This window comes from Ranitomeya imitator, chromosome 5, assembly GCF_032444005.1.
Source record: "Ranitomeya imitator isolate aRanImi1 chromosome 5, aRanImi1.pri, whole genome shotgun sequence".
NCBI lineage: Eukaryota > Metazoa > Chordata > Amphibia > Anura > Dendrobatidae > Ranitomeya > Ranitomeya imitator.
The window spans coordinates 702,845,878-702,870,458 of record NC_091286.1 but is presented as its reverse complement, the minus strand read 5'-3'; the positions used below and the strand labels follow the sequence as shown (position 1 = coordinate 702,870,458).

The window sequence follows — 24,581 nt, the reverse complement described above, 5'->3', positions numbered from 1 at the left end:
ACACAACTGAGAGGACATGACTGACAGGACACAACTGAGAGGACATGACTGACAGGACACAACTGACAGGACACAACTGACCGGACATGACTGACAGGACACGGCTGAGAGGACACAACTGAGAGGACACAACTGAGAGGACATGACTGACAGGACACAACTGAGAGGACATGACTGACAGGACACAACTGAGAGGACATGACTGACAGGACACAACTGACCGGACATGACTGACAGGACACGGCTGAGAGGACATGACTGACAGGACACAACTGACCGGACATGACTGACAGGACACGGCTGAGAGGACACAACTGAGAGGACACAACTGAGAGGACATGACTGACAGGACACAACTGAGAGGACATGACTGACAGGACACAACTGAGAGGACACAACTGAGAGGACATGGCTGACAGGACACAACTGAGAGGACATGACTGACAGGACACAACTGAGAGGACATGACTGACAGGACACAACTGACCGGACATGACTGACAGGACACGGCTGAGAGGACACGGCTGAGAGGACACAACTGAGAGGACACAACTGAGAGGACATGACTGACAGGACACAACTGAGAGGACATGACTGACAGGACACAACTGAGAGGACACAACTGAGAGGACATGGCTGACAGGACACAACTGAGAGGACATGACTGACAGGACACAACTGAGAGGACATGACTGACAGGACACAACTGACAGGACACAACTGACCGGACATGACTGACAGGACACAACTGAGAGGACACAACTGAGAGAACACAACTGAGAGGACAGGGCTGAGAGGACACAACTGAGAGGACACAACTGAGAGGACACGGCTGAGAGGACACAACTGAGAGGACACAACTGAGAGGACACAACTGAGAGGACACAACTGAGAGGACACAACTGAGAGGACACGGCTGAGAGGACACAACTGAGAGGACAGGGCTGAGAGGACACAACTGAGAGGACACAACTGAGAGGACATGACTGACAGGACACGGCTGACAGGACACAGCTGAGAGGACACAACTGAGAGGACACAACTGACAGGACACAACTGAGAGGACATGGCTGAGAGGACACAACTGAGAGGACACAACTGAGAGGACACGGCTGAGAGGACACAACTGAGAGGACACAACTGAGAGGACACAACTGAGAGGACACAACTGAGAGGACACGGCTGAGAGGACATGGCTGAGAGGACACAACTGAGAGGACACAGCTGACAGGACACAACTGAGAGGACACAACTGAGAGGACACGGCTGAGAGGACACAACTGAGAGGACACAGCTGACAGGACATGGCTGACAGGACACAACTGAGAGGACACAGCTGACAGGACACGGCTGACAGGACACAGCTGAGAGGACACAACTGAGAGGACACAACTGAGAGGACACGGCTGAGAGGACACAACTGAGAGGACACAACTGAGAGGACACGGCTGAGAGGACATGGCTGAGAGGACACAACTGAGAGGACACAGCTGACAGGACATGACTGACAGGACACAACTGAGAGGACACAGCTGACAGGACACGGCTGACAGGACACAGCTGAGAGGACACAACTGAGAGGACACGGCTGAGAGGACACAACTGAGAGGACACGGCTGACAGGACACGGCTGAGAGGACACAACTGAGAGGACATGACTGACAGGACACAACTGAGAGGACATGACTGACAGGACACAGCTGACAGGACACAACTGAGAGGACATGACTGACAGGACACAACTGAGAGGACATGACTGACAGGACACAACTGACAGGACACAACTGACCGGACATGACTGACAGGACACGGCTGAGAGGACACAACTGAGAGGACACAACTGAGAGGACATGACTGACAGGACACAACTGAGAGGACATGACTGACAGGACACAACTGAGAGGACATGACTGACAGGACACAACTGACCGGACATGACTGACAGGACACGGCTGAGAGGACACAACTGAGAGGACACAACTGAGAGGACATGACTGACAGGACACAACTGAGAGGACATGACTGACAGGACACAACTGAGAGGACACAACTGAGAGGACATGGCTGACAGGACACAACTGAGAGGACATGACTGACAGGACACAACTGAGAGGACATGACTGACAGGACACAACTGACAGGACACAACTGACCGGACATGACTGACAGGACACAACTGAGAGGACACAACTGAGAGGACAGGGCTGAGAGGACACAACTGAGAGGACACAACTGAGAGGACACAACTGAGAGGACACGGCTGAGAGGACACAACTGAGAGGACATGACTGACAGGACACAACTGAGAGGACACAACTGAGAGGACACGGCTGAGAGGACACAACTGAGAGGACATGACTGACAGGACACAACTGACAGGACACAACTGAGAGGACATGACTGACAGGACACAACTGAGAGGACATGACTGACAGGACACAACTGAGAGGACACAACTGAGAGGACATGGCTGACAGGACACAACTGAGAGGACATGACTGACAGGACACAACTGAGAGGACATGACTGACAGGACACAACTGACAGGACACAACTGACCGGACATGACTGACAGGACACAACTGAGAGGACACAACTGAGAGGACAGGGCTGAGAGGACACAACTGAGAGGACACAACTGAGAGGACACAACTGAGAGGACACGGCTGAGAGGACACAACTGAGAGGACATGACTGACAGGACACAACTGAGAGGACACAACTGAGAGGACACGGCTGACAGGACACAACTGAGAGGACACAACTGAGAGGACACAACTGACCGGACACGGCTGACAGGACACAACTGAGAGGACATGGCTGAGAGGACACAGCTGAGAGGACATGACTGACCGGACATGGCTGAGAGGACACAACTGAGAGGACACAACTGAGAGGACACAGCTGAGAGGACATGACTGACCGGACATGGCTGAGAGGACACAGCTGAGAGGACACAACTGAGAGGACACAACTGAGAGGACATGGCTGAGAGGACACAGCTGAGAGGACACAGCTGAGAGGACATGACTGACCGGACATGGCTGAGAGGACACAGCTGAGAGGACACAACTGAGAGGACACAGCTGACAGGACACAGCTGAGAGGACATGACTGACAGGACACAGCTGAGAGGACACGGCTGAGAGGACACAGCTGAGAGGACACAGCTGAGAGGACACAACTGAGAGGACACAACTGAGAGGACACGGCTGAGAGGACATGACTGACAGGACACAGCTGAGAGGACACAGCTGAGAGGACACGGCTGAGAGGACACAACTGAGAGGACACAACTGAGAGGACACAACTGAGAGGACATGGCTGACAGGACACAGCTGAGAGGACACAACTGAGAGGACACAACTGAGAGGACACAACTGACAGGACATGGCTGAGAGGACACAACTGAGAGGACACAGCTGAGAGGACACAACTGACAGGACATGGCTGAGAGGACACAACTGAGAGGACACAACTGACAGGACATGGCTGAGAGGACATGACTGACAGGACACAACTGACAGGACACGGCTGACAGGACACAGCTGAGAGGACACAGCTGAGAGGACACTCCCCGCGGGCCTCACAGACAGCTGGAACACTAGTTGTCATGACACCTCCACAAGCCTGAGGCACAGCTCCAGAGCAACCGATGTGCAACGTCGGCGTCATGTGACCTGCCGCTCGCTCCGCCCTCCAAGCGTCATGTGACCTGCCGCCCGCCCCGCCCTCCAGGCGTCATGTGACCTGCCGCCCGCCCCTCTCCCATGCACAGTCTCCCGGCTGACGTGGCGCAGTCGCAAGTCCAGCTCCGCAGTCCCCTCTCTGTCAGGGTAACGGCCAATCAGAGCGGAAGACGTCACCACTTTCATGGTAGAGGCGGGGCTAGACGCCTGGAGCTCCCGGAAGTGACGCGGACCGTGAGCGCAGGGATCAGACATGGCTTCCGGAGTTGCCGGGGACGGCAAATGGAAAGTGGTCGGGAAGAGCAAGAAGAATGGGGACCGGAGGAGAGCGCTGGGCGAGAGCAACCTGCCACCGACCGTGGTCGCCATCACCGCGGGGGGTGAGCTGTCACCGGAGAACTACACGTCCCAGCATCCCCCGGGGCACCAGCGCTGAGTGCTCCCCAGAGTGCGCAGAGGATCATGGGAGGGGGTAACCACAAGTCCCAGCCACCCCTGAGTCCCTGCACCGTCTGGTGACACCGGCTTCACACTACAAGTCCCAGCATCCTGTCCTGGAGCAATGACAGGAGGCAGCAGTGTTATGTGGGGGCTGGGACTTGTGGTTCCTCAGGATCCGGGATGTGATGACTGCTCTGCAGGTGCAGCGGCGGAGTGCGGTGAGGACTATAAGTCCCAGCACGGAGCGGAGCGCGGCGAGGACTATAGGTCCCAGCCCGGAGCGGAGCGCGGCGAGGACTATATGTCCCAGCCCGGAGCGGAGCGCGGCGAGGACTATATGTCCCAGCCCGGAGCGGAGCGCGGCGAGGACTATAGGTCCCAGCACGGAGCGGAGCGCGGCGAGGACTATAGGTCCCAGCACGGAGCGGAGCGCGGCGAGGACTATAGGTCCCAGCACGGAGCGGAGCGCGGCGAGGACTATAAGTCCAAGCACGGAGCGGAGCGCGGCGAGGACTATAAGTCCCAGCACGGAGCGGAGCGCGGCGAGGACTATAAGTCCCAGCCCGGAGCGGAGCGCGGCGAGGACTATAAGTCCAAGCACGGAGCGGAGCGCGGCGAGGACTATAAGTCCCAGCACGGAGCGGAGCGCGGCGAGGACTATAAGTCCCAGCCCGGAGCGGAGCGCGGCGAGGACTATAAGTCCCAGCCCGGAGCGCGGCGAGGACTATAGGTCCCAGCCCGGAGCGGAGCGCGGCGAGGACTATAGGTCCCAGCCCGGAGCGGAGCGCGGCGAGGACTATAGGTCCCAGCCCGGAGCGGAGCGCGGCGAGGACTATAGGTCCCAGCCCGGAGCGGAGCGCGGCGAGGACTATAGGTCCCAGCCCGGAGCGGAGCGCGGCGAGGACTATAGGTCCCAGCCCGGAGCGGAGCGCGGCGAGGACTATAGGTCCCAGCCCGGAGCGGAGCGCGGCGAGGACTATAGGTCCCAGCCCGGAGCGGAGCGCGGCGAGGACTATAGGTCCCAGCCCGGAGCGGAGCGCGGCGAGGACTATAGGTCCCAGCCCGGAGCGGAGCGCGGCGAGGACTATAGGTCCCAGCCCGGAGCGGAGCGCGGCGAGGACTATAGGTCCCAGCCCGGAGCGGAGCGCGGCGAGGACTATAGGTCCCAGCCCGGAGCGGAGCGCGGCGAGGACTATAGGTCCCAGCCCGGAGCGGAGCGCGGCGAGGACTATAGGTCCCAGCCCGGAGCGGAGCGCGGCGAGGACTATAGGTCCCAGCCCGGAGCGGAGCGCGGCGAGGACTATAGGTCCCAGCCCGGAGCGGAGCGCGGCGAGGACTATAGGTCCCAGCCCGGAGCGGAGCGCGGCGAGGACTATAGGTCCCAGCCCGGAGCGGAGCGCGGCGAGGACTATAGGTCCCAGCCCGGAGCGGAGCGCGGCGAGGACTATAGGTCCCAGCCCGGAGCGGAGCGCGGCGAGGACTATAGGTCCCAGCCCGGAGCGGAGCGCGGCGAGGACTATAGGTCCCAGCCCGGAGCGGAGCGCGGCGAGGACTATAGGTCCCAGCCCGGAGCGGAGCGCGGCGAGGACTATAGGTCCCAGCCCGGAGCGGAGCGCGGCGAGGACTATAGGTCCCAGCCCGGAGCGGAGCGCGGCGAGGACTATAGGTCCCAGCCCGGAGCGGAGCGCGGCGAGGACTATAGGTCCCAGCCCGGAGCGGAGCGCGGCGAGGACTATAGGTCCCAGCGCGGAGCCGCTGAGTCCTGGCTGGGGGAGGGGCGGTCTCCTCCGTGCGCTGACCGCGGCTCCTCTCTTGCAGTCCTCGTGCAGCCGTCGCTCTATGAACAAGGATTCGAGAAGATAATGAAGAAGCAGCAGCTGCAGGACAAGGAGCAGAACAAGGAGCAGGTTCCCCCGCACAGCAGCGCCGAGCCCCCGAAGAAGCCGCCGAGCAAGACCTCCAAGAAGACGTCACTGGGGGGCAGCACCTCGTCAGCTCTGAAGAAACGGGCCACACTGGAGGAGGCGCTGCGGGCGGTGAGTGACCCACACAGGGCGGCGCCAGTCACCTCCAGAGCTGCACTCACTATTCTGCTGTTACTTCATGTCCTATCCTCCAGTCCCCTCCAGAGCTGCACTCACTATTCTGCTGTTACATCGTGTCTTATCCTCCAGAGCTGCACTCACTATTCTGCTGTTACTTCATGTCCTATCCTCCAGTCCCCTTCTGAGCCGCACTCACTATTCTGCTGTTACATCGTGTCTTATCCTCCAGTCCCCTCCAGAGCTGCACTCACTATTCTGCTGTTACTTCATGTCCTATCCTCCAGTCCCCTCCAGAGCTGCACTCTCTATTCTGCTGTTACATCGTGTCCTATCCTCCAGTCCCCTCCAGAGCCGCACTCACTATTCTGCTGTTACTTCATGTCCTATCCTCCAGTCCCCTCCAGAGCCGCACTCACTATTCTGCTGTTACATCGTGTCTTATCCTCCAGTCCCCTCCAGAGCTGCATTCACTATTCTGCTGTTACTTCATGTCCTATCCTCCAGTCCCCTCCAGAGCTGCACTCACTATTGTGCTGTTACTTCATGTCCTATGGCTCCAGTCCCCTCCACAGCCGCACTTACTATTCTGCTGTTACTTCATGTCCTATGGCTCCAGTCCCCTCCAGAGCTGCACTCACTATTCTGCTGTTACTTCATGTCCTATGGCTCCAGTCCCCTCCAGAGCTGCACTCACTATTCTGCTGTTACATCATGCCCTATGTTCGAGTCACCTCCAGAGCTACACTCGCTATTCTGCTGTTACATCGTGTCTTATCCTCCAGTCACCTCCAGAGCTGCAGTCACTTTCCTGCTGTTACATTGTGTCTTATCCTCCAGTCACCTCCAGAGCTGCACTCACTATTGTGCTGTTACTTCATGTCCTATGGCTCCAGTCCCCTCCAGAGCCGCACTCACTATTCTGCTGTTACTTCATGTCGTATCCTCCAGTCCCCTTCTGAGCCGCACTCACTATTCTGCTGTTACATCGTGTCTTATCCTCCAGTCCCCTCCAGAGCTGCACTCACTATTCTGCTGTTACATCGTGTCTTATCCTCCAGTCCCCTCCAGAGCCGCACTCACTATTCTGCTGTTACATCGTGTCTTATCCTCCAGTCCCCTCCAGAGCTGCACTCACTATTCTGCTGTTACTTCATGTCCTATCCTCCAGTCCCCTCCAGAGCCGCACTCACTATTCTGCTGTTACATCGTGTCTTATCCTCCAGTCCCCTCCAGAGCTGCACTCACTATTCTGCTGTTACTTCATGTCCTATCCTCCAGTCCCCTCCAGAGCCGCACTCACTATTCTGCTGTTACTTCATGTCCTATCCTCCAGTCCCCTCCAGAGCTGCACTCACTATTGTGCTGTTACTTCATGTCCTATGGCTCCAGTCCCCTCCACAGCCGCACTCACTATTCTGCTGTTACTTCATGTCCTATGGCTCCAGTCCCCTCCAGAGCCGCACTCACTATTCTGCTGTTACATCGTGTCTTATCCTCCAGTCCCCTCCAGAGCTGCACTCACTATTGTGCTGTTACTTCATGTCCTATGGCTCCAGTCCCCTCCACAGCCGCACTTACTATTCTGCTGTTACTTCATGTCCTATGGCTCCAGTCCCCTCCAGAGCTGCACTCACTATTCTGCTGTTACTTCATGTCCTATGGCTCCAGTCCCCTCCAGAGCTGCACTCACTATTCTGCTGTTACATCATGCCCTATGTTCGAGTCACCTCCAGAGCTACACTCGCTATTCTGCTGTTACATCATGTCTTATCCTCCAGTCACCTCCAGAGCTGCACTCACTATTCTGCTGTTACATCATGTCTTATCCTCCAGTCCCCTCCAGAGCTGCACTCACTATTCTGCTGTTACATCATGTCCTATCCTCCAGTCCCCTCCAGAGCTGCACTCACTATTCTGCTGTTACATCATGTCCTATCCTCCAGTCCCCTCCAGAGCTGCACTCACTATTCTGCTGTTACTTCATGTCGTATCCTCCAGTCCCCTTCTGAGCCGCACTCACTATTCTGCTGTTACATCGTGTCTTATCCTCCAGTCCCCTCCAGAGCTGCACTCACTATTCTGCTGTTACTTCATGTCCTATCCTCCAGTCCCCTCCAGAGCCGCACTCACTATTCTGCTGTTACTTCATGTCCTATCCTCCAGTCCTCTCCAGAGCTGCACTCACTATTGTGCTGTTACTTCATGTCCTATGGCTCCAGTCCCCTCCACAGCCGCACTCACTATTCTGCTGTTACATCGTGTCTTATCCTCCAGTCCCCTCCAGAGCTGCATTCACTATTCTGCTGTTACTTCATGTCCTATCCTCCAGTCCCCTCCAGAGCTGCACTCACTATTGTGCTGTTACTTCATGTCCTATGGCTCCAGTCCCCTCCAGAGCTACACTCGCTATTCTGCTGTTACATCGTGTCTTATCCTCCAGTCACCTCCAGAGCTGCAGTCACTTTCCTGCTGTTACATTGTGTCTTATCCTCCAGTCACCTCCAGAGCTGCACTCACTATTCTGCTGTTACATCATGTCTTATCCTCCAGTCACCTCCAGAGCTGCACTCACTATTCTGCTGTTACATCATGCGCTATGCTCCAGTCACCCTCAGAGCTGCAGTCACTATTCTGTTGGTAGTTAGTGTTCACATACTCTGATGATGCGTGCAATGCATTATGGGATCTTCCCGGCTGACAGCAGACTCGTGAGTTCTGCTCTAGGAGTGATGTGTTTGATAGGCTCTCTGCTCGGCGGGGGGAGGGGGCGCTCTCTGCTCGGCGGGGGTCGCTCTCTGCGGGGGGCCGCTGTGACCCGCTCTTGCTGCTTCCTCTCCAGCTGGACCTGGCGGAGCTGCAGATGGAGATGGAGAAGAGTCAGACCTTGTTTCCTGAGAACCCCCTGATCTGGGTGAAGGACCTGGTGGGCTACCTGAACGACAAGCTGCAGACCACCAAGAACGAGCCGGTGCCGAGCCACCAATCCCACGGTTAGCGGTGTGACAGCCGGGTGCGGGGCGGCCCCTCCGCTATGAGGTGCTGCGCAGGTGGAGCAGGGTTCATGGTGTCGTCCTCTCCTCAGATTACCCCTACTGCCTGGTGGGCCGGGAGCTGAGGGGCGTCATCCGCACGCTGCTCCTGAGGGCGCCCGCCGAGATGGAGGCCTTCCTGGACTACTGCATATTCACCATGCTGCAGGAGGTGGACAAACCCGCAGGTGACGCGCCTGACCGCCGTGTGTGTGCGGAGGGGTCCGGCGTGTGGGTAAGGGGAGGGTGGTCTGACGTGCAGATGGTTGGAGGCGCGGGTCGGCCCGGTGGGGGTCTATCTGGCGGGGGCCCGGTGGGGGCCTATCTGATGGGGGCCCGCTGCTGTTCGGTCTGGCGGGGGCCCGGTGCTGTTCGGTCTGGCGGGGGCCCGGTGCTGTTCGGTCTGGCGAGGGCCCGGTGCTGTTCGGTCTGGCGGGGGCCCGGTGCTGTTCGGTCTGGCGGGGGCCCTGTGCTGTTCGGTCTGGCGGGGGCCCGGTGCTGTTCGGTCTGGCGGGGGCCCGGTGCTGTTCGGTCTGGCGGGGGCCCGGTGCTGTTCGGTCTGGCGGGGGCCCGGTGCTGTTCGGTCTGGCGGGGGCCCGCTGCTGTTCGGTCTGGCGGGGGCCCGCTGCTGTTCGGTCTGGCGGGGGCCCGCTGCTGTTCGGTCTGGCGGGGGCCCGCTGCTGTTCGGTCTGGCGGGGGCCCGCTGCTGTTCGGTCTGGCGGGGGCCCGCTGCTGTTCGGTCTGGCGGGGGCCCGCTGCTGTTCGGTCTGGCGGGGGCCCGCTGCTGTTCGGTCTGGCGGGGGCCCGCTGCTGTTCGGTCTGGCGGGGGCCCGGCCATCGCTTCTTCTGTACGGCTGTGTATGGCACCACTGTGAGTGGGAGGTGTGTGTGTGGCTGCTGGTGCTTGCAGATTGGGTAGTGACTTGTGTCCTCTCTCCCGCCCTCAGGGGAGTCCGTCCACGGCTTCCGGATCTGTATCCAGGCCATTCTACTGGACAAGCCCAAAACCGTCACCGTTAACCTAAAGAAGGTAACTGAGTGCGGAGCAGGGGCGGGGCTATCTGTCCTTGTCGGTGGTGGGCGGGGCCTGTCCCGTGCGTACCTCTTCTCGCAGCTGGGGGTTTGTCACAGTCGTACCCGGTTGGACGACTGTTTGTGTTCATCTCTGCACTGATACATTGTAACAAACTACCAGAACAGAGATCTTCAGCTCACTGAGGATTGGGCGCTGTTGTAACAAACCCTCAGCTGCGGAGGTGGACAGAACACTTAATGAGCTTGTCCTTTTTCGTCAACCCTGGGTGCAGCTGCGCTGTGCTCCCCATCCCCCAGTCCAGCGCGGTGTCTGGTATTGGCTGCGGTGCTGATATTACGCTGACAGTTCAGCAGCCAATCGGTGAGCTCAGCAGGTGAGGAGGGGGCGTTCTCTCTGCTGAGCTCATTGATTGGCTGTTGACGTGGCGGAGAGCCTGCTCCGGACCAGGGGAGGGAGAGCGGTTGTCAGTTTATCACACACTGCATCCAGGGATGAAGATTTTCTGAAAGGCAACAACCCCTTTAATCCTGGCTGGATGATTGTCTCCTCTGTGTGTCGGGGCCAATGCGCACTAACAGTCCCAGCATGGCGCGGTTCACGTCCTCCATGCAGCGGCCGGAGCTTTCTGCCTGTGAATTGCTGCGATCTCCGTCTTCTCTACCCCAGAGCCGCAGTCTGCAGGCGGCAGGTGAAGTCCCGTCATCCTCAGCGCGGCTCCGCTACCGTCCCTTTAACATCATGAATCTGTGCTGCAGTACCAGACACAACCTGTGCACTGGGGTGGTGCTGTCTCTGAGCTGAGGATTTAATGTGTCGCCCCTCTCTCCATCTCTCCTCAGTACCTGGAGATGTTGCGGGCTCAGCAGAACCGGCCGGCGCGCTGTCTTGCCATGATGTGGGCTGTGGGGCAGGCGGGATACGCGGATCTAACAGAGGGACTGAAAGGTGGGTGCACCGTGTGTGGGAGAGCGGCGCAGCACGGAGCGGGGAGAGCGGCGCAGCACGGAGCGGGGAGAGAGACGGAGGGGGAGAGCAGCACAGAGCGAGGAGGGGAGAGCGGCGCAGCACGGAGCGAGGAGGGGAGAGCGGCGCAGCACGGAGCGGGGAGAGGGAGAGCTGCGCAGCACAGAGCGAGGAGAGGAAGAGCGGCGCAGCACAGAGCAAGGAGAGCGGCGCAGCACGGAGCTAGGAGAGGGAGAGCTGCGCAGCACGGAGCGAGGAGAGGGAGAGCGGCGAAGCACAGAGCGAGGAGAGGGAGAGCGGCGCAGCACAGAGCGAGGAGAGGGAGAGCGGCACAGCACAGAGCGAGGAGAGGAAGAGCGGCGCAGCACAGAGCGAGGATAGGGAGAGCGGCGCAGCACAGAGCGAGGATAGGGAGAGCGGCGCAGCACGGAGCGGGGAGGTTTGGCGTGCTGTACGGAGGGGCGCAGCACGGAGCGGGGAGGTTTGGCGTGCTGTACGGAGGGGCGCAGCACGGAGCGGGGAGGTTTGGCGTGCTGTACGGAGGGGCGCAGCACGGAGCGGGGAGGTTTGGAGTGCTGTACGGAGGGGCGGAGCGGGGAGGTTTGGCGTGCTGTAAGGAGGGGCGCAGTACAGAGTATGTAGCGGGCTGACGGCCGCAGCACGGGGCGGGGGTGTCATCGCCCGCTGCTTCATACTCTGACTCACGCTGGTCTCCTCCTTGCAGTCTGGCTCGGCTTCATGCTGCCCGTGCTCGGGATCAAGACCCTCTCACCCTACGCCATATCCTACCTGGACCGGCTCCTGCTGTGAGTGACGCCAGCTGCTGGGGGTTGTCTGGACATGCTGGGAGTCGTAGTCTGTTGCGAGGCTGGTATATTTCCGCTATGCCGCTGTCGGGGGCGGCAGGGGTCGGTGCAGTGTGTCGCAGTGCTGTGATATCTCGCGGTTTCCCCCCAGATTGCACTCTAATCTCACCAAGGGGTTCGGGATGATTGGCCCCAAGGATTTCTTCCCGCTCCTGGACTTCGCCTTCATGCCAAACAACTCGCTGTCCGCCAGGTATGAGACTGCAGAGCTGCGGGGGATGGGCGCCTGATGGCAGATGCCCCCTGCTGGTCCAGTGTGGGACTTGCAGAGGTTTGCCGGCGTCACCTTCTCTCCCTGAAAGCCATGCAGCCGACTGACCAGAGGGTAGAATGTGAGGAAATGTTGGAAATATGCTTGCAGCTTCGGCTGTGAATGCAGCATAGGGAGCTCTCATCGAGGCGCTGCAGTGTCAGGGCCGGGGGTCCCGTGCTCACACTCCCTATTATATTGCAGCCAGCAGGAGCAGCTCCGAGACTTGTACCCCCGGCTGAAGGTGCTGGCGTTTGGAGCGACCCCCGAGAGCACGCTGCACACGTACTTCCCTTCCTTCTTGTCCAGAGCGACGCCAAACTGCCCCGAAGTCATGAAGAAAGAGGTACGTGGTCCGAGTCAGCAGTGTGAGCGCAGCAGTGTGAGCGTCAGGCGGCTGTGTGAGCGCAGCAGTGAGGGCGTTGGGCAGCAGTGTGAGCGCAGCAGTGAGGGCGTCGGTGTGAGCGCAGCAGTGAGGACGTCAGGCGGCAATGTGAGCGCAGCAGTGAGGATGTCGCGCAGCAGTGTGAGCGCAGCAGTGAGGACGTCGGGCGGCAGTGTGAGCGCAGCAGTGAGGACATCGGGCGGCAATGTGAGCGCAGCAGTGAGGACGTCGGGCGGCAGTGTGAGCGCAGCAGTGAGGACGTCGGGCGGCAGTGTGAGCGCAGCAGTGAGGACGTCGCGCGGCAGTGTGAGCGCGGCAGTGTGAGCGCGGCAGTGTGAGCGCGGCAGTGTGAGCGCAGCAGTGAGGAAGTCGGGCGGCAATGTGAGCGCAGCAGTGAGGACGTCAGGCGGCAATGTGAGCGCAGCAGTGAGGACGTCGGGCGGCAGTGTGAGCGCAGCAGTGAGGACGTCAGGCGGCAGTGTGAGCGCAGCAGTGAGGACGTCGGGCGGCAGTGTGAGCGCGGCAGTGTGAGCGCAGCAGTGAGGACGTCAGGCGGCAATGTGAGCGCAGCAGTGAGGACGTCAGGCGGCAGTGTGAGTGCAGCAGTGAGGACGTCGGGCGGCAATGTGAGCGCAGCAGTGAGGACGTCAGGCGGCAGTGTGAGCGCAGCAGTGAGGACGTCGGGCGGCAGTGTGAGCGCAGCAGTGAGGACGTCAGGCGGCAATGTGAGCGCAGCAGTGAGGACGTCGGGCGGCAGTGTGAGCGCGGCAGTGTGAATGCAGCAGTGAGGACGTCAGGCCGCAGTGTGAGCGCAGCAGTGAGGACGTCGGGCGGCAGTGTGAGCGCGGCAGTGTGAGGGCAGCAGTGAGGACGTCAGGCGGCAGTGTGAGCGCAGCAGTGAGGACGTCGGGCGGCAGTGTGAGCGCAGCAGTGAGGACGTCGGGCGGCAGTGTGAGCGCAGCAGTGAGGACGTCGGGCGGCAGTGTGAGCGCAGCAGTGAGGACGTCGGGCGGCAGTGTGAGCGCAGCAGTGAGGACGTCGGGCGGCAGTGTGAGCGCAGCAGTGAGGACGTCGGGCGGCAGTGTGAGCGCAGCAGTGAGGACGTCGGGCGGCAGTGTGAGCGCAGCAGTGAGGACGTCGGGCGGCAGTGTGAGCGCAGCAGTGAGGACGTCGGGCGGCAGTGTGAGCGCAGCAGTGAGGACGTCGGGCGGCAGTGTGAGCGCAGCAGTGAGGACGTCGGGCGGCAGTGTGAGCGCAGCAGTGAGGACGTCGGGCGGCAGTGTGAGCGCAGCAGTGAGGAAGTCGGGCGGCAGTGTGAGCGCAGCAGTGAGGACGTCGGGCGGCAGTGTGAGCGCAGCAGTGAGGACGTCGGGCGGCAGTGTGAGCGCAGCAGTGAGGACGTCGGGCGGCAGTGTGAGCGCAGCAGTGAGGACGTCGGGCGGCAGTGACAGCAGCTCCTCTCTTATGTTGCAGCTTCTCCGCAGTCTGTACGAGTGTCTGCACTTGGACCCGCTCAGCTTCAGCGTGTGGAGGCAGCTGTACACCAAGCACCTGTCACAGTCCAGGTGAGTGTCCGGCCACCACAGAGGACCGTGCTCCACGCTGCAGAGGCCCGTCCATTCTAGGCACGATCCTCGGCCCGGGGTCACAGCTCGCTTACAATGCCGTCAATAAGTCTTCATACCCTCGGACCTTTTCCACATTTTTCACGTTGCAGCCAGAAACTTTTATTCGGATTTTCTGTGAGTAACAAGTATTTGTGACGTGTAAAGGGAGTGATTCAGGGATTTCTAATGATTTTATAAAATTCTGATCGTTGTTCCGTGCATTAGTATTCAGGCCCCTGAGTCAGTACTATGCAGGACCACCTTTCCCTGCAGTATTTGGGGTCTGTCTCTCCAGCTTTCTCTGCAGTATTTGGGGTCTGTCTCTCCAGCTTTCCCTGCAGTCTTTGGGGTCTGTCTCTCCAGCTTTCCCTCCAGTCTTTGGGGTTTGTCTCTCCAGCTTTGCACATCTAGAGGTGACATTTTGTCCCTTCTTCTTTGCCCTCTCGCTCAGTGACATTGGATGGAGACTTCTGTGATCAGTAATTTCCGCATCTTGTCACAAATTCTCTGGGATTTGGGTCTGGACGGTGACTGCGCTGCTCACACACAGGAATATGCCTGATCTGAACCCTCCATTGTAGCTCGGGCAGGATGTTGAAGGTCATTCTCCTGCTGGAAGGTGAACCTACGCCCCAGTCTCCAGCCTTTTGCAGCCTATAACAGGTTTTCCACCAGGATTGCCCTGTATGTAGCTCCATCCATCTTCCCACCAACTCTGACCATCTTCCCTGCCCCTGCTGAAGAAAAGCCTCCCCACAGCAGGATGCTGCCACCATCATGTGTGACGGTGGGGTTGGTGGTTTCAGGGTGATGTGCAGTGTTAGTTTTCTGCCACTGTCAGGGATATTGCTTTGTCAGGACTTTCTTAATCCCACAAATCCCTGATATAACAGACTGGGAAGGTCACAAGTACCACCCACTGTGATCTTTGGAGCGAACCGCTCTCTGCTGTCCCATATCATCAAGAAAATGATGAGGAATCCAGCTCATCGAGATAGTGGAAAAAAAAAAACCTTTTCTTTATTCACTTGAAAAATGTGTTCAGTGGAGGATAAAAACATCAGCAATTACAGAGAATAAAATGCGATATCAACGCGTTTCTGCCTGGTGACCAAGCACCCTTAGTCATGATTCTTCCACGCCCTGACACAGCGGTTCCGTGCTCCGAGACTCCAAGGATGTCGACCATGGTGAGCTGGACTTTGTTTGATTGCCCCATATCATCCAGACAATTACACGATTCACCGACGATCAACGGAGAAGGCCGCAGCCTATTCGCCCCACTAGGCCGCCATCGGAAAATTAACGGTGAGGGTACGGCATATACACCTCCGGATTCAAACACGGAATCTGTGTAGACACCCTGATAAGGCACAGCCAACTCTCTGATAACCCCAGACTACCACCACTCTGTCTCTGTCGGATTGCCACCGTAAGGTAGCTTATGGGTTTGAGGCGTAGTTTACAGAACAAAAGGAACAGAACTATTAAATTCTATACTTAACTAAAAGGGAGGCAGTGTTTACAAAAAATATACAAAAGATTTTACAAGGGGGACAAAACAATACAGTATAAACAGTTACATAAAATAAAAGGGATTAACAGGAGAACTTGCCACACCGATCGCAGACGATTCAGTATAACCAAAGGAGAGCGCTTTGATTTGACCGTCGATAAACAGGTTCCTGCATACACGACATGTAACTCTCTGCACGAGCGCTGATACTTGAGATCGATCTTTTATCAGACCCGGAGTCCCACACACCACTCCGTGATGACCTCACAAGGGCTCGGTTGTGGGCTGGTCTGAGTCCTTCATAAATTTTAGGAAATCCCAATTTATATAATAACTCCTCATAGAGCGATCACAGAAAGTCAACACCGATGTCATCTTTTGTATCGGGATTTTATCTACACTTAGAGACCAAACATGGCCTAGCTGCTGGCGGTTATATGGCCTCTATGGATTTGGGGTCCTTTGGCGGGGTTTATATATAAGAGAAAATATGTGTATTTTTGTCTAGTTATCTTAGTGCTGAAATTGTTTGTCTCATTAACCCCTCTGTGACCTTAGACGTACTATCCCGTCGAGGTGCCCTGGGCTTATCTGACCCTGGACGGGATAGTACGTCATAGCCGATCGGCCGCGCTCACGGGGGGAGCGCGGCCGATCGCGGCCGGGTGTCAGCTGCTTATCGCAGCTGACATCCGGCACTATGTGCCAGGAGCGGTCACGGACCGCCCCCGGCACATTAACCCCTGGCACACCGCGATCAAAGATGATCGCGATGTGCCGGCGGTGCAGGGAAGCACCGTGCAGGGAGGGGGCTCCCTGCGGGCTTCCCTGAGCCCCCCGCAGCAACGCGATGTGATCGCGTTGCTGCGAGGGTCTCCTCACCTCCCTCCCTGCTCGAGCCCCGGATCCAAGATGGCCGCGGATCCGGGTCCTGCAGGGAGGGAGGTGGCTTCACAGAGCCTGCTTAGAGCAGGCACTGTGAAGCCTGCAGCGCTGCATGTCAGATCAGTGATCTGACAGAGTGCTGTGCAAACTGTCAGATCACTGATCTGTGATGTCCCCCCCTGGGACAAAGTAAAAAAGTAAAAAAAAATTTTTCCAAATGTGTAAAAAAAATAAAAAAAAATATTCCAAAATAATGAAAAAAAAAAAAAATATATTATTCCCATAAATACATTTCTTCATCTAAATAAAAAAAAAACCAATAAAAGTACACATATTTAGTATCGCCGCGTCCGTAACGACCCGACCTATAAAACTGTCCCACTAGTTAACCCCTTCAGTAAACACCGTAAGAAAAAAAAAAAAAAACGAGGCAAAAAACAACGCTTTATTATCATACCGCCGAACAAAAAGTGGAATAACACGCGATCGAAAGGACAGATATAAATAACCATGGTACCGCTGAAAGCGTCATATTGTCCCGCAAAAAAAGAGCCGCCATACAGCATCATCAGCAAAAAAATAAAAAAGTTATAGTCCTGAGAATAAAGCGATGCAAAAATAATTATTTTTTCTGTAAAATAGTTTTTATCGTATAAAAGCACCAAACCATAAAAAAATGATATAAATGAGGTATCGCTGTAATCGTACTGACCCGAAGAATAAAACTGATTTATCAATTTTACCAAACGCGGAACGGTATAAACGCCTCCCCCAATAGAAATTCATGAATAGCTGGCTTTTGGTCATTCTTCCTCACAAAAATCGGAATAAAAAGCGATAAAAAAATGTCACGTGCCCAAAAATGTTTTCAATAAAAACGTCAACTCGTCCCGCAAAAAACAAGACCTCACATGACTCTGTGGACCAAAATATGGAAAAATTATAGCTCTCAAAATGTGGTATTGCAAAAAATATTTTTTGCAATAAAAAGGGTCTTTCAGTGTGTGACGGCTGCCAATCATAAAAATCCCCTAAAAAACCCGCTATAAAAGTAAATCAAACCCCCCTTCATCACCCCCTTAGTTAGGGAAAAATAAAAAAAAAGTATTTATTTCCATTTTCCCATTAGGGCTAGGGTTAGGGCTAGGGCTAGGGCTAGGGTTAGGGCTAGGGTTAGGGTTAGGGCTAGGGTTAGGGCTAGGGTTAGAGTTAGGGCTAGGGTTAGGGCTAGGGTTGGGGCTACAGTTAGGGTTGGGGCTAAAGTTAGGGTTAGGGTTTAGATTACATTTACAGTTGGGAATAGGGTTGGGATTAGGGTTAGGGGTGTGTCAGGGTTAGAGGTGTGGTTAGGGTTACCGTTGGAATTAGGGTTAGGGGTGTGTTTAGATTAGGGTTTCAGTTATAATTGGGGGGTTTCCACTGTTTCGGCACATCAGGGGCTCTCCAAACACGACATGGCGTCCGATCTCAATTCCAGCCAATTCTGCGTTGAAAAAGTAAAACAGTGCTCCTTCCCTTCCGAGCTCTCCTGTGTGCCCAAACAGGGGTTTACCCCAACATATGGGGTATCAGCGTACTCAGGACAAATTGGACAACAACTTTTGTGGACCAATTTCTCCTGTTACCCTTGGGAAAATACAAAACTGGGGGCTAAAAAATAATTTTTGTGGGAAAACAAAAAGATTTTTTATTTTCACGGCTCTGCGTTATAAACTGTAGTGAAACACTTGGGGGTTCAAAGTTCTCACAACACATCTAGATAAGTTCATTGAGGGGTCTAGTTTCCAATATGGGGTCACTTGTGGGGGGTTTCTACTGTTTAGGTACATTAGGGGCTCTGCAAACGCAATGTGACGCCTGCAGACCAATCCATCTAAGTCTGCATTCCAAATGATGCTCCTTCCCTTCCGAGCCCTCCCATGCGCCCAAACGGTGGTTCCCCCCCACATATCGGGTATCAGCGTACTCAGGACAAATTGGACAACAACATTTAGGGTCCAATTTCTCCTGCTAACCTTGGAAAAATACAAAACTGGGGGCTAAAATATATTTTTTGTGGAAAAAAAAATATTTTTTATTTGCATGGCTCTGCGTTATAAACTGTAGTGAAATACTTGGGGGTTCAAAGCTCTCACAACACATCAAGATGAGTTCCTTAGGGGGTCTACTTTCCAAAATGGTGTCACTTGTGGGGGGTTTCTACTGTTTAGGTACATTAGGGGCTCTGCAAACGCAATGTGACGCCTGCAGACCATTCCATCTAAGTCTGCATTCCAAATGGCGCTCCTTCCCTTCCGAACCCTCCCATGCGCCCAAACGGTGGTTCCCCCCCACATATGGGGTATCAGCGTACTCAGGACAAATTGGACAACAACTTTTGGGGTCCAATTTCTCCTGTTACCCTAGGGAAAATACAAAACTGGGGGCTAAAAAATAATTTTTGTGGGAAAAAAATTTTGTTTTATTTTTATGGCTCTGCATTATAAACTTCTGTGAAGCCCTTGGTGGGTCAAAGTGCTCACCACACATCCAGATAAGTTCCTTAGGGGGTCTACTTTCCAAAATGGTGTCACTTGTGGGGGGTTTCAATGTTTAGGCACATCAGTGGCTCTCCAAACGCAACATGGCGTCCCATCTCAATTCCTGTCAATTTTGCATTGAAAAGTCAAACGGCGCTCCTTCCCTTCCGAGGTCTCCCATGCGCCCAAACAGTGGTTTACTGCCACATATGGGGTATCAGCGTACTCGGGACAAATTGGACAACAACTTTTGAGGTCCAATTTCTTCTCTTACCCTTGGAAAAATAAAAAATTGGGGGCAAAAATATAATTTTTGTGAAAAAATATGATTTTTTATTTTTACGGTTCTGCATTATAAACTTCTGTGAAGCACTTGGTGGGTCAAAGTGCTCACCACACATCCAGATAAGTTCCTTAGGGGGTCTACTTTCCAAAATGGTGTCACTTGTGGGGGGTTTCAATGTTTAGGCACATCAGTGGCTCTCCAAACGCAACATGGCGTCCCATCTCAATTCCTGTCAATTTTGCATTGAAAAGTCAAATAGCGCTCCTTCCCTTCCGAGCTCTCCCATGCGCCCAAACAGTGGTTTACTGCCACATATGGGGTATCAGCGTACTCAGGACAAATTGGACAACAACTTTTTGGGTCCAATTTCTCCTGTTACCCTTGGTAAAATAAAACAAATTGGAGCTGAAGTAAATTTTTTGTGTAAAAAAGTTAAATGTTCATTTTTATTTAAACATTCCAAAAATTCCTATTAAACACCTGAAGGGTTAATAAACTTCTTGAATGTGGTTTTGAGCACCTTGAGGGGTGCAGTTTTTAGAATGGTGTCACACTTGGGCATTTTCTATCATATAGACCCCTCAAAATGACTTCAAATGAGACGTGGTCCCTAAAAAAAAATGGTGTTGTAAAAATGAGAAATTGCTGGTCAACTTTTAACCCTTATAACTCCCTAACAAAAAAAAAAATTGGTTCCAAAATTATGCTGATGTAAAGGAGACATGTGGGAAATGTTACTTATTAAGTATTTTGTGTGACATATCTCTGTGATTTAATTGCATAAAAATTCAAAGTTTGAAAATTGCGAAATTTTCAAAATTTAATATTAATATTGGAAGGATAGAAATTCCAATATTCTATATTTTCTTTCAGAGACATGCTGTCTGCTTATTTATTGTAACTGCAGTGACCGTGGCTATTTGTAAAGGGCGTCTGATCTTCTTTGATCCACTTAGATCCTAATTACCTTTTCCTGTCTCTCTCGGTGGACAATACACATCCTCCTCAGTCACCTGGGCATAAAGAGGAATCCTTGCATTTTAATGAATCTGCTTCATATCTCGATCACTGCCATTTTACATAAAGACAGGTTTGAGTGCTAGCTCCCAACTCCTTGGGACAAATGGTAGATGAAAGAAAAAAGGGAGGGGGGATATGAGGGTCCTTAAGGATTTTTAATATTTTCTATGACAGCCACACAGCGTTATCCTTTGGTTTCATGTGTTGCTTTTCCATAAAGACCAGATTTGTGGAGTATACCACTTAATAGTTTGTCCTGTGAACATAATCTCCCCTCTGAGCTGTGTGTAGATCTCTTAGCTGCTTCTCTAATTAGTGCTATCCTTGCTTGGAATGTCATGTTAGGTGGACAGCCATGTCTTGGGAGGTTGTGCCACACTAGAAAGAGGCTCTTCAAGAAGATCTGAAATCTTGGATCTACTTCTTACCAACAGTAAATGGTTGAGGAAGTAAAGGTGGCTGGGAATTTAGGAGGCAGCGATCATGCTATCCTGGAATTTTGGATTACAAGAAGACGACGACCAGCGATGACTCAGACTTTAAGGTTGGACTTCAGAAAGACATATTTTAATGGACTTAGAAAGAGGGTAGGAAAGGTCCAATAGCCGGATGTTCTAAAGGTCAGAAATGTCCCAGAAAGATGGAAAGATTTTGTTGTCTATGTTCTCGAAGAAAACAATTGTAACATCAAGTGATCTTCACGGGGCCATCAAAGGAATAAAATAATCCAAACTATCCATAAACAGATTGTGATGGAACAGTTAGCTAATTTACATTAATTTAAATCTCCTGGTGCAGATGAATTACATCCTAGGGCATTGAAAGAGTTAGCAGAGGAAATTGCAGAACCACTAGCCAGAATCTTTGAAAAATCCTGGAGAAAAGAAGTTCCAGAAGATTGGAGAAGGGCAAATGTCCCATTCTTCAAAAAAGGAAAAAAGATGGAGCTGGGAAATTGCATGCCAGTGAGCCTTACTTTTATACCTACCCTCTCCTAGTGTTTCATCATCCATCCCCTGCAGACTGTGAGCCCTCGCGGGCAGGGTCCTCCCTCCTTATGTACCCGTGTGCCTTATTTGCTCATGTTTAATGTATTTGTCTATATTTGCCCCGTATTCACATATAAAAATGTATAATAATAAAATATCAGTAAAGATCTGTGAATAAATTACTAAACCGCATATATGTAAGTACTTGGATAAGAACACCGTTATTAACCAGAGCCAGCATGGGTTTGCAGCAAACAAATCATGTCAGACTAATCTAATTTCATTTTATGATAGCATCACTGACTGGGTGGATCCAGGAAATGCGGTAGATATACTATATCTCGACTTCAGCAAAGCATTTAATAAAGTATCCTATACTATCCTTACTGAAAAAATGACCAAGTATGGAATTGATAAGGCAACAGTTAGGTGGATTCATAACCGGCTCAGTGATCGTATTCAAAGAGTGGTAATAAATGGTTACTCATCCAATTGGAAATGTTTCAAGTTGGGTACCACAAGGCTCTGTCCTGGCCCCAGTGTTGTTCAACATTTTTTATAAATGATCTAGATAAGGGAACTGAAGGTAAACTAATCATATTTGCAGAAGATGCAAAGTTAGGAGGGATAGCCAACACTAGAGAAGATGGAAAGAATTCAGAAGGATCTAGATAAGCTTGAACAATGGGCAGCGACTAATAGAATGGTATGTAGCAGGGAGAAATGCAAAATTCTACATCTAGGCAAGAAAATCAAAAATTACATCTACAGGATGGGAGGAATAGAACTAAGCAACAGCACGTGTGAAAAAGACTTGGGAATACTAATATATCACAGACTACACATGAGTCAGCAATGTGATGCAGCAGCAAAAAAAGGCAAACAGTTGTAGGATGTATTAAGAGAAGCATAGAGTCTAGATCACGTGACGTTATCGCCCTCTACTCCTCCTTGGTCAGTCCTCATCTGGAATACTGGGTCCAGTTCTGGGCTCCACATTTTAAAAAAGACGTTGAAGAACTGGAGCAAGTTCAGAGAAGAGCGACCAGGATGGTGAACGGACTGCAAAGTATGTCCTACGAGGAACAGTTACAGGATCTGACAATGTTTAACTTGCAAAAAAGAAGACTGAGAGGAGACTTAATAGCTGTCTACAAATAACTGAAGGGCTGTCACATTGTAGAGGGATCATCGTTATTGTCATTTGCACATGGAAACACGAGAAGCAATGGAATGAAACTTTTTGACAGTGAGGGTGATCAATGAGTGGAGCAGGCGGCCAAGAGAGGTGGTGAGTTCTCCTTCAATGAAAGTCTTCAAACAGAGGCTGGACAGACATCTGTCTGAGATGGTTTAGTGGCTCCTGCATTGAGCAGGGGATTGGACAACATGACCCTGGAGGTTCCTTCCAACACTAACATTCTAGGATAGTAAACGAGAATTCTAGAGATGTTTTTAAGGTGTAGATGACTTGAGAGAATGAGCGATTTATTTTTATTTTATTTTTTTTAATGGAATAAAGGAAAGTTCTGTGTCAAATATGACTCCCAGACAACATTCTGCTGGGAGTTATGATAGAACCCTACAATGTCAGGTAGAGTTAGGTTAGTAACGTGAGGGACACAAGAAGGTCAGTTTTAGGTGAAGGGAGGACATTATGTAAGAGAAAGCTGACAGACAATCCTTGGTATTTTGTGTTAAGATGATGGATTGAACAGTGCTCTGTGAGATGGTCAGAGCTTGGGCTATTATTTGTAACGTAACCCTGCTTTCCTCTTCTCCACAACTTTATCCCTGACATGTCTGGTGGGCTCCTTGGTTTCCATGATGCTGTTTGATCCATAATGTTCTCACACAAACCTCAGAGGTCTTCACAGAACATCTGTAGTTATACTGAGGATAAATCACACCGAGGAGGACGCAATGTACTAATTATGCAATTTCTGGAGGCGTTTGGTCACTCAGGGTTTTTTTAGGGGCGGAATATTCATGTACTTCACAATTTTCTGATTGATATTTTTATAATAATTAGAAAACCCTGTATGTTTCCTTTACTCGTTACATATACTTGTAATTTTGTGTTGGTATCAGATAAAATCCCAATAAAATACATTTAAGTTTGCGGGTGTAATGTGAAAAAATGTGGTAAAGTTCACTGGGTATGAAGACTTTTGCAAGGCACTGTATAGAGATCTGTCCATTCTAGATATGATCATCATTCTGTTCCTGCAGCTGGAGGTTCTGGATGAGAGCAGATGTTTGCTGCTGTCTGCAGAACATGAAGTACAGCAATGAGTCAAGCTCCTCCTTCCTCTTGCTCCTCTTTCCTCTTGCGTCGCTTTCCTCTTGCTCTTCCACATTCCTCTTGCTCTTCCACATTCCTCTTGCTTTGCCTTCCTCTTGCTCTTCCACATTCCGCTTACTCCTCCTCCTTCCTTTTGCTCATCCTTCCACTTGCTCCTCCATCTTCTGCTCTTTACTCTTGCTTCGCCTTCCTCTTGCTTCGTCTTCCATTTGCTTCGCCTTCATCTTGCTCTTGCACATTCCTCTTGCTCTTCCTCCTCCTTCCGCTTGCTCCTCCTCCCTTCCGCTTGCTCCTCCTCCTGCTTGCTGCTCCATCTTCTCATTCCTCTTGCTTTTCCTTCCGCTTGCTCCTCCTTCCTCTTTCCTCTTGCTCTTCCACATTCCTCTTGCTCCTCCTTCCTCTTGCTCTTCCTCCTCCTTCCTCTTGCTCTTCCTCCTCCTTTCTCTTGCTCTTCCTCCTCCTCCTCCTTCCTCTTCCTCCTTCCTCTTCCTTCTCCTCCTTCCTCTTCCTTCTCCTTCCTCTTGCTCTTCCTCCTCCTTCCTCTTGCTCCTCCTCCTTCCTCTTGCTCCTCCCCTCCCCTGCTCCCTGTTTTTGGATATTCTGATAGTGGTTCCTGCCATCTTGTTTTTCAGTTTGCTCCTCCAGCATCTGGTCAAATCTTGGGACACGACGTCTAAACCGGTGAGTTAACCCCTTGTGTGCCGGAGATGTATATTCCTAAACCCTTCATAGTATTGGAGCCTGTATTGA

The 24,581-nt window shown here is 53.0% G+C and overlaps 1 protein-coding gene and 1 pseudogene across 1 annotated transcript in view; both read left to right on the top strand.

The window, feature by feature from the left end:
- Positions 1–3,747: 3,747 nt before the first annotated feature.
- TMEM214 (transmembrane protein 214) overlaps positions 3,748–24,581 on the top strand; it is a 32,338-nt gene continuing 11,504 nt past the window's right edge. The window contains exons 1-11 of the mRNA XM_069728546.1: positions 3,748–4,069; positions 5,949–6,166; positions 9,015–9,165; positions 9,258–9,392; positions 10,152–10,234; positions 11,080–11,185; positions 11,928–12,009; positions 12,161–12,262; positions 12,524–12,665; positions 14,178–14,269; positions 24,464–24,512. Coding sequence (XP_069584647.1) covers positions 3,943–4,069; positions 5,949–6,166; positions 9,015–9,165; positions 9,258–9,392; positions 10,152–10,234; positions 11,080–11,185; positions 11,928–12,009; positions 12,161–12,262; positions 12,524–12,665; positions 14,178–14,269; positions 24,464–24,512 — 1,287 coding nt within the window. The 5' untranslated portion in view covers positions 3,748–3,942. The remainder of the gene's footprint in view (positions 4,070–5,948; positions 6,167–9,014; positions 9,166–9,257; positions 9,393–10,151; positions 10,235–11,079; positions 11,186–11,927; positions 12,010–12,160; positions 12,263–12,523; positions 12,666–14,177; positions 14,270–24,463; positions 24,513–24,581) is intronic.
- LOC138680769 (uncharacterized) lies at positions 12,812–14,152 on the top strand (annotated as a pseudogene).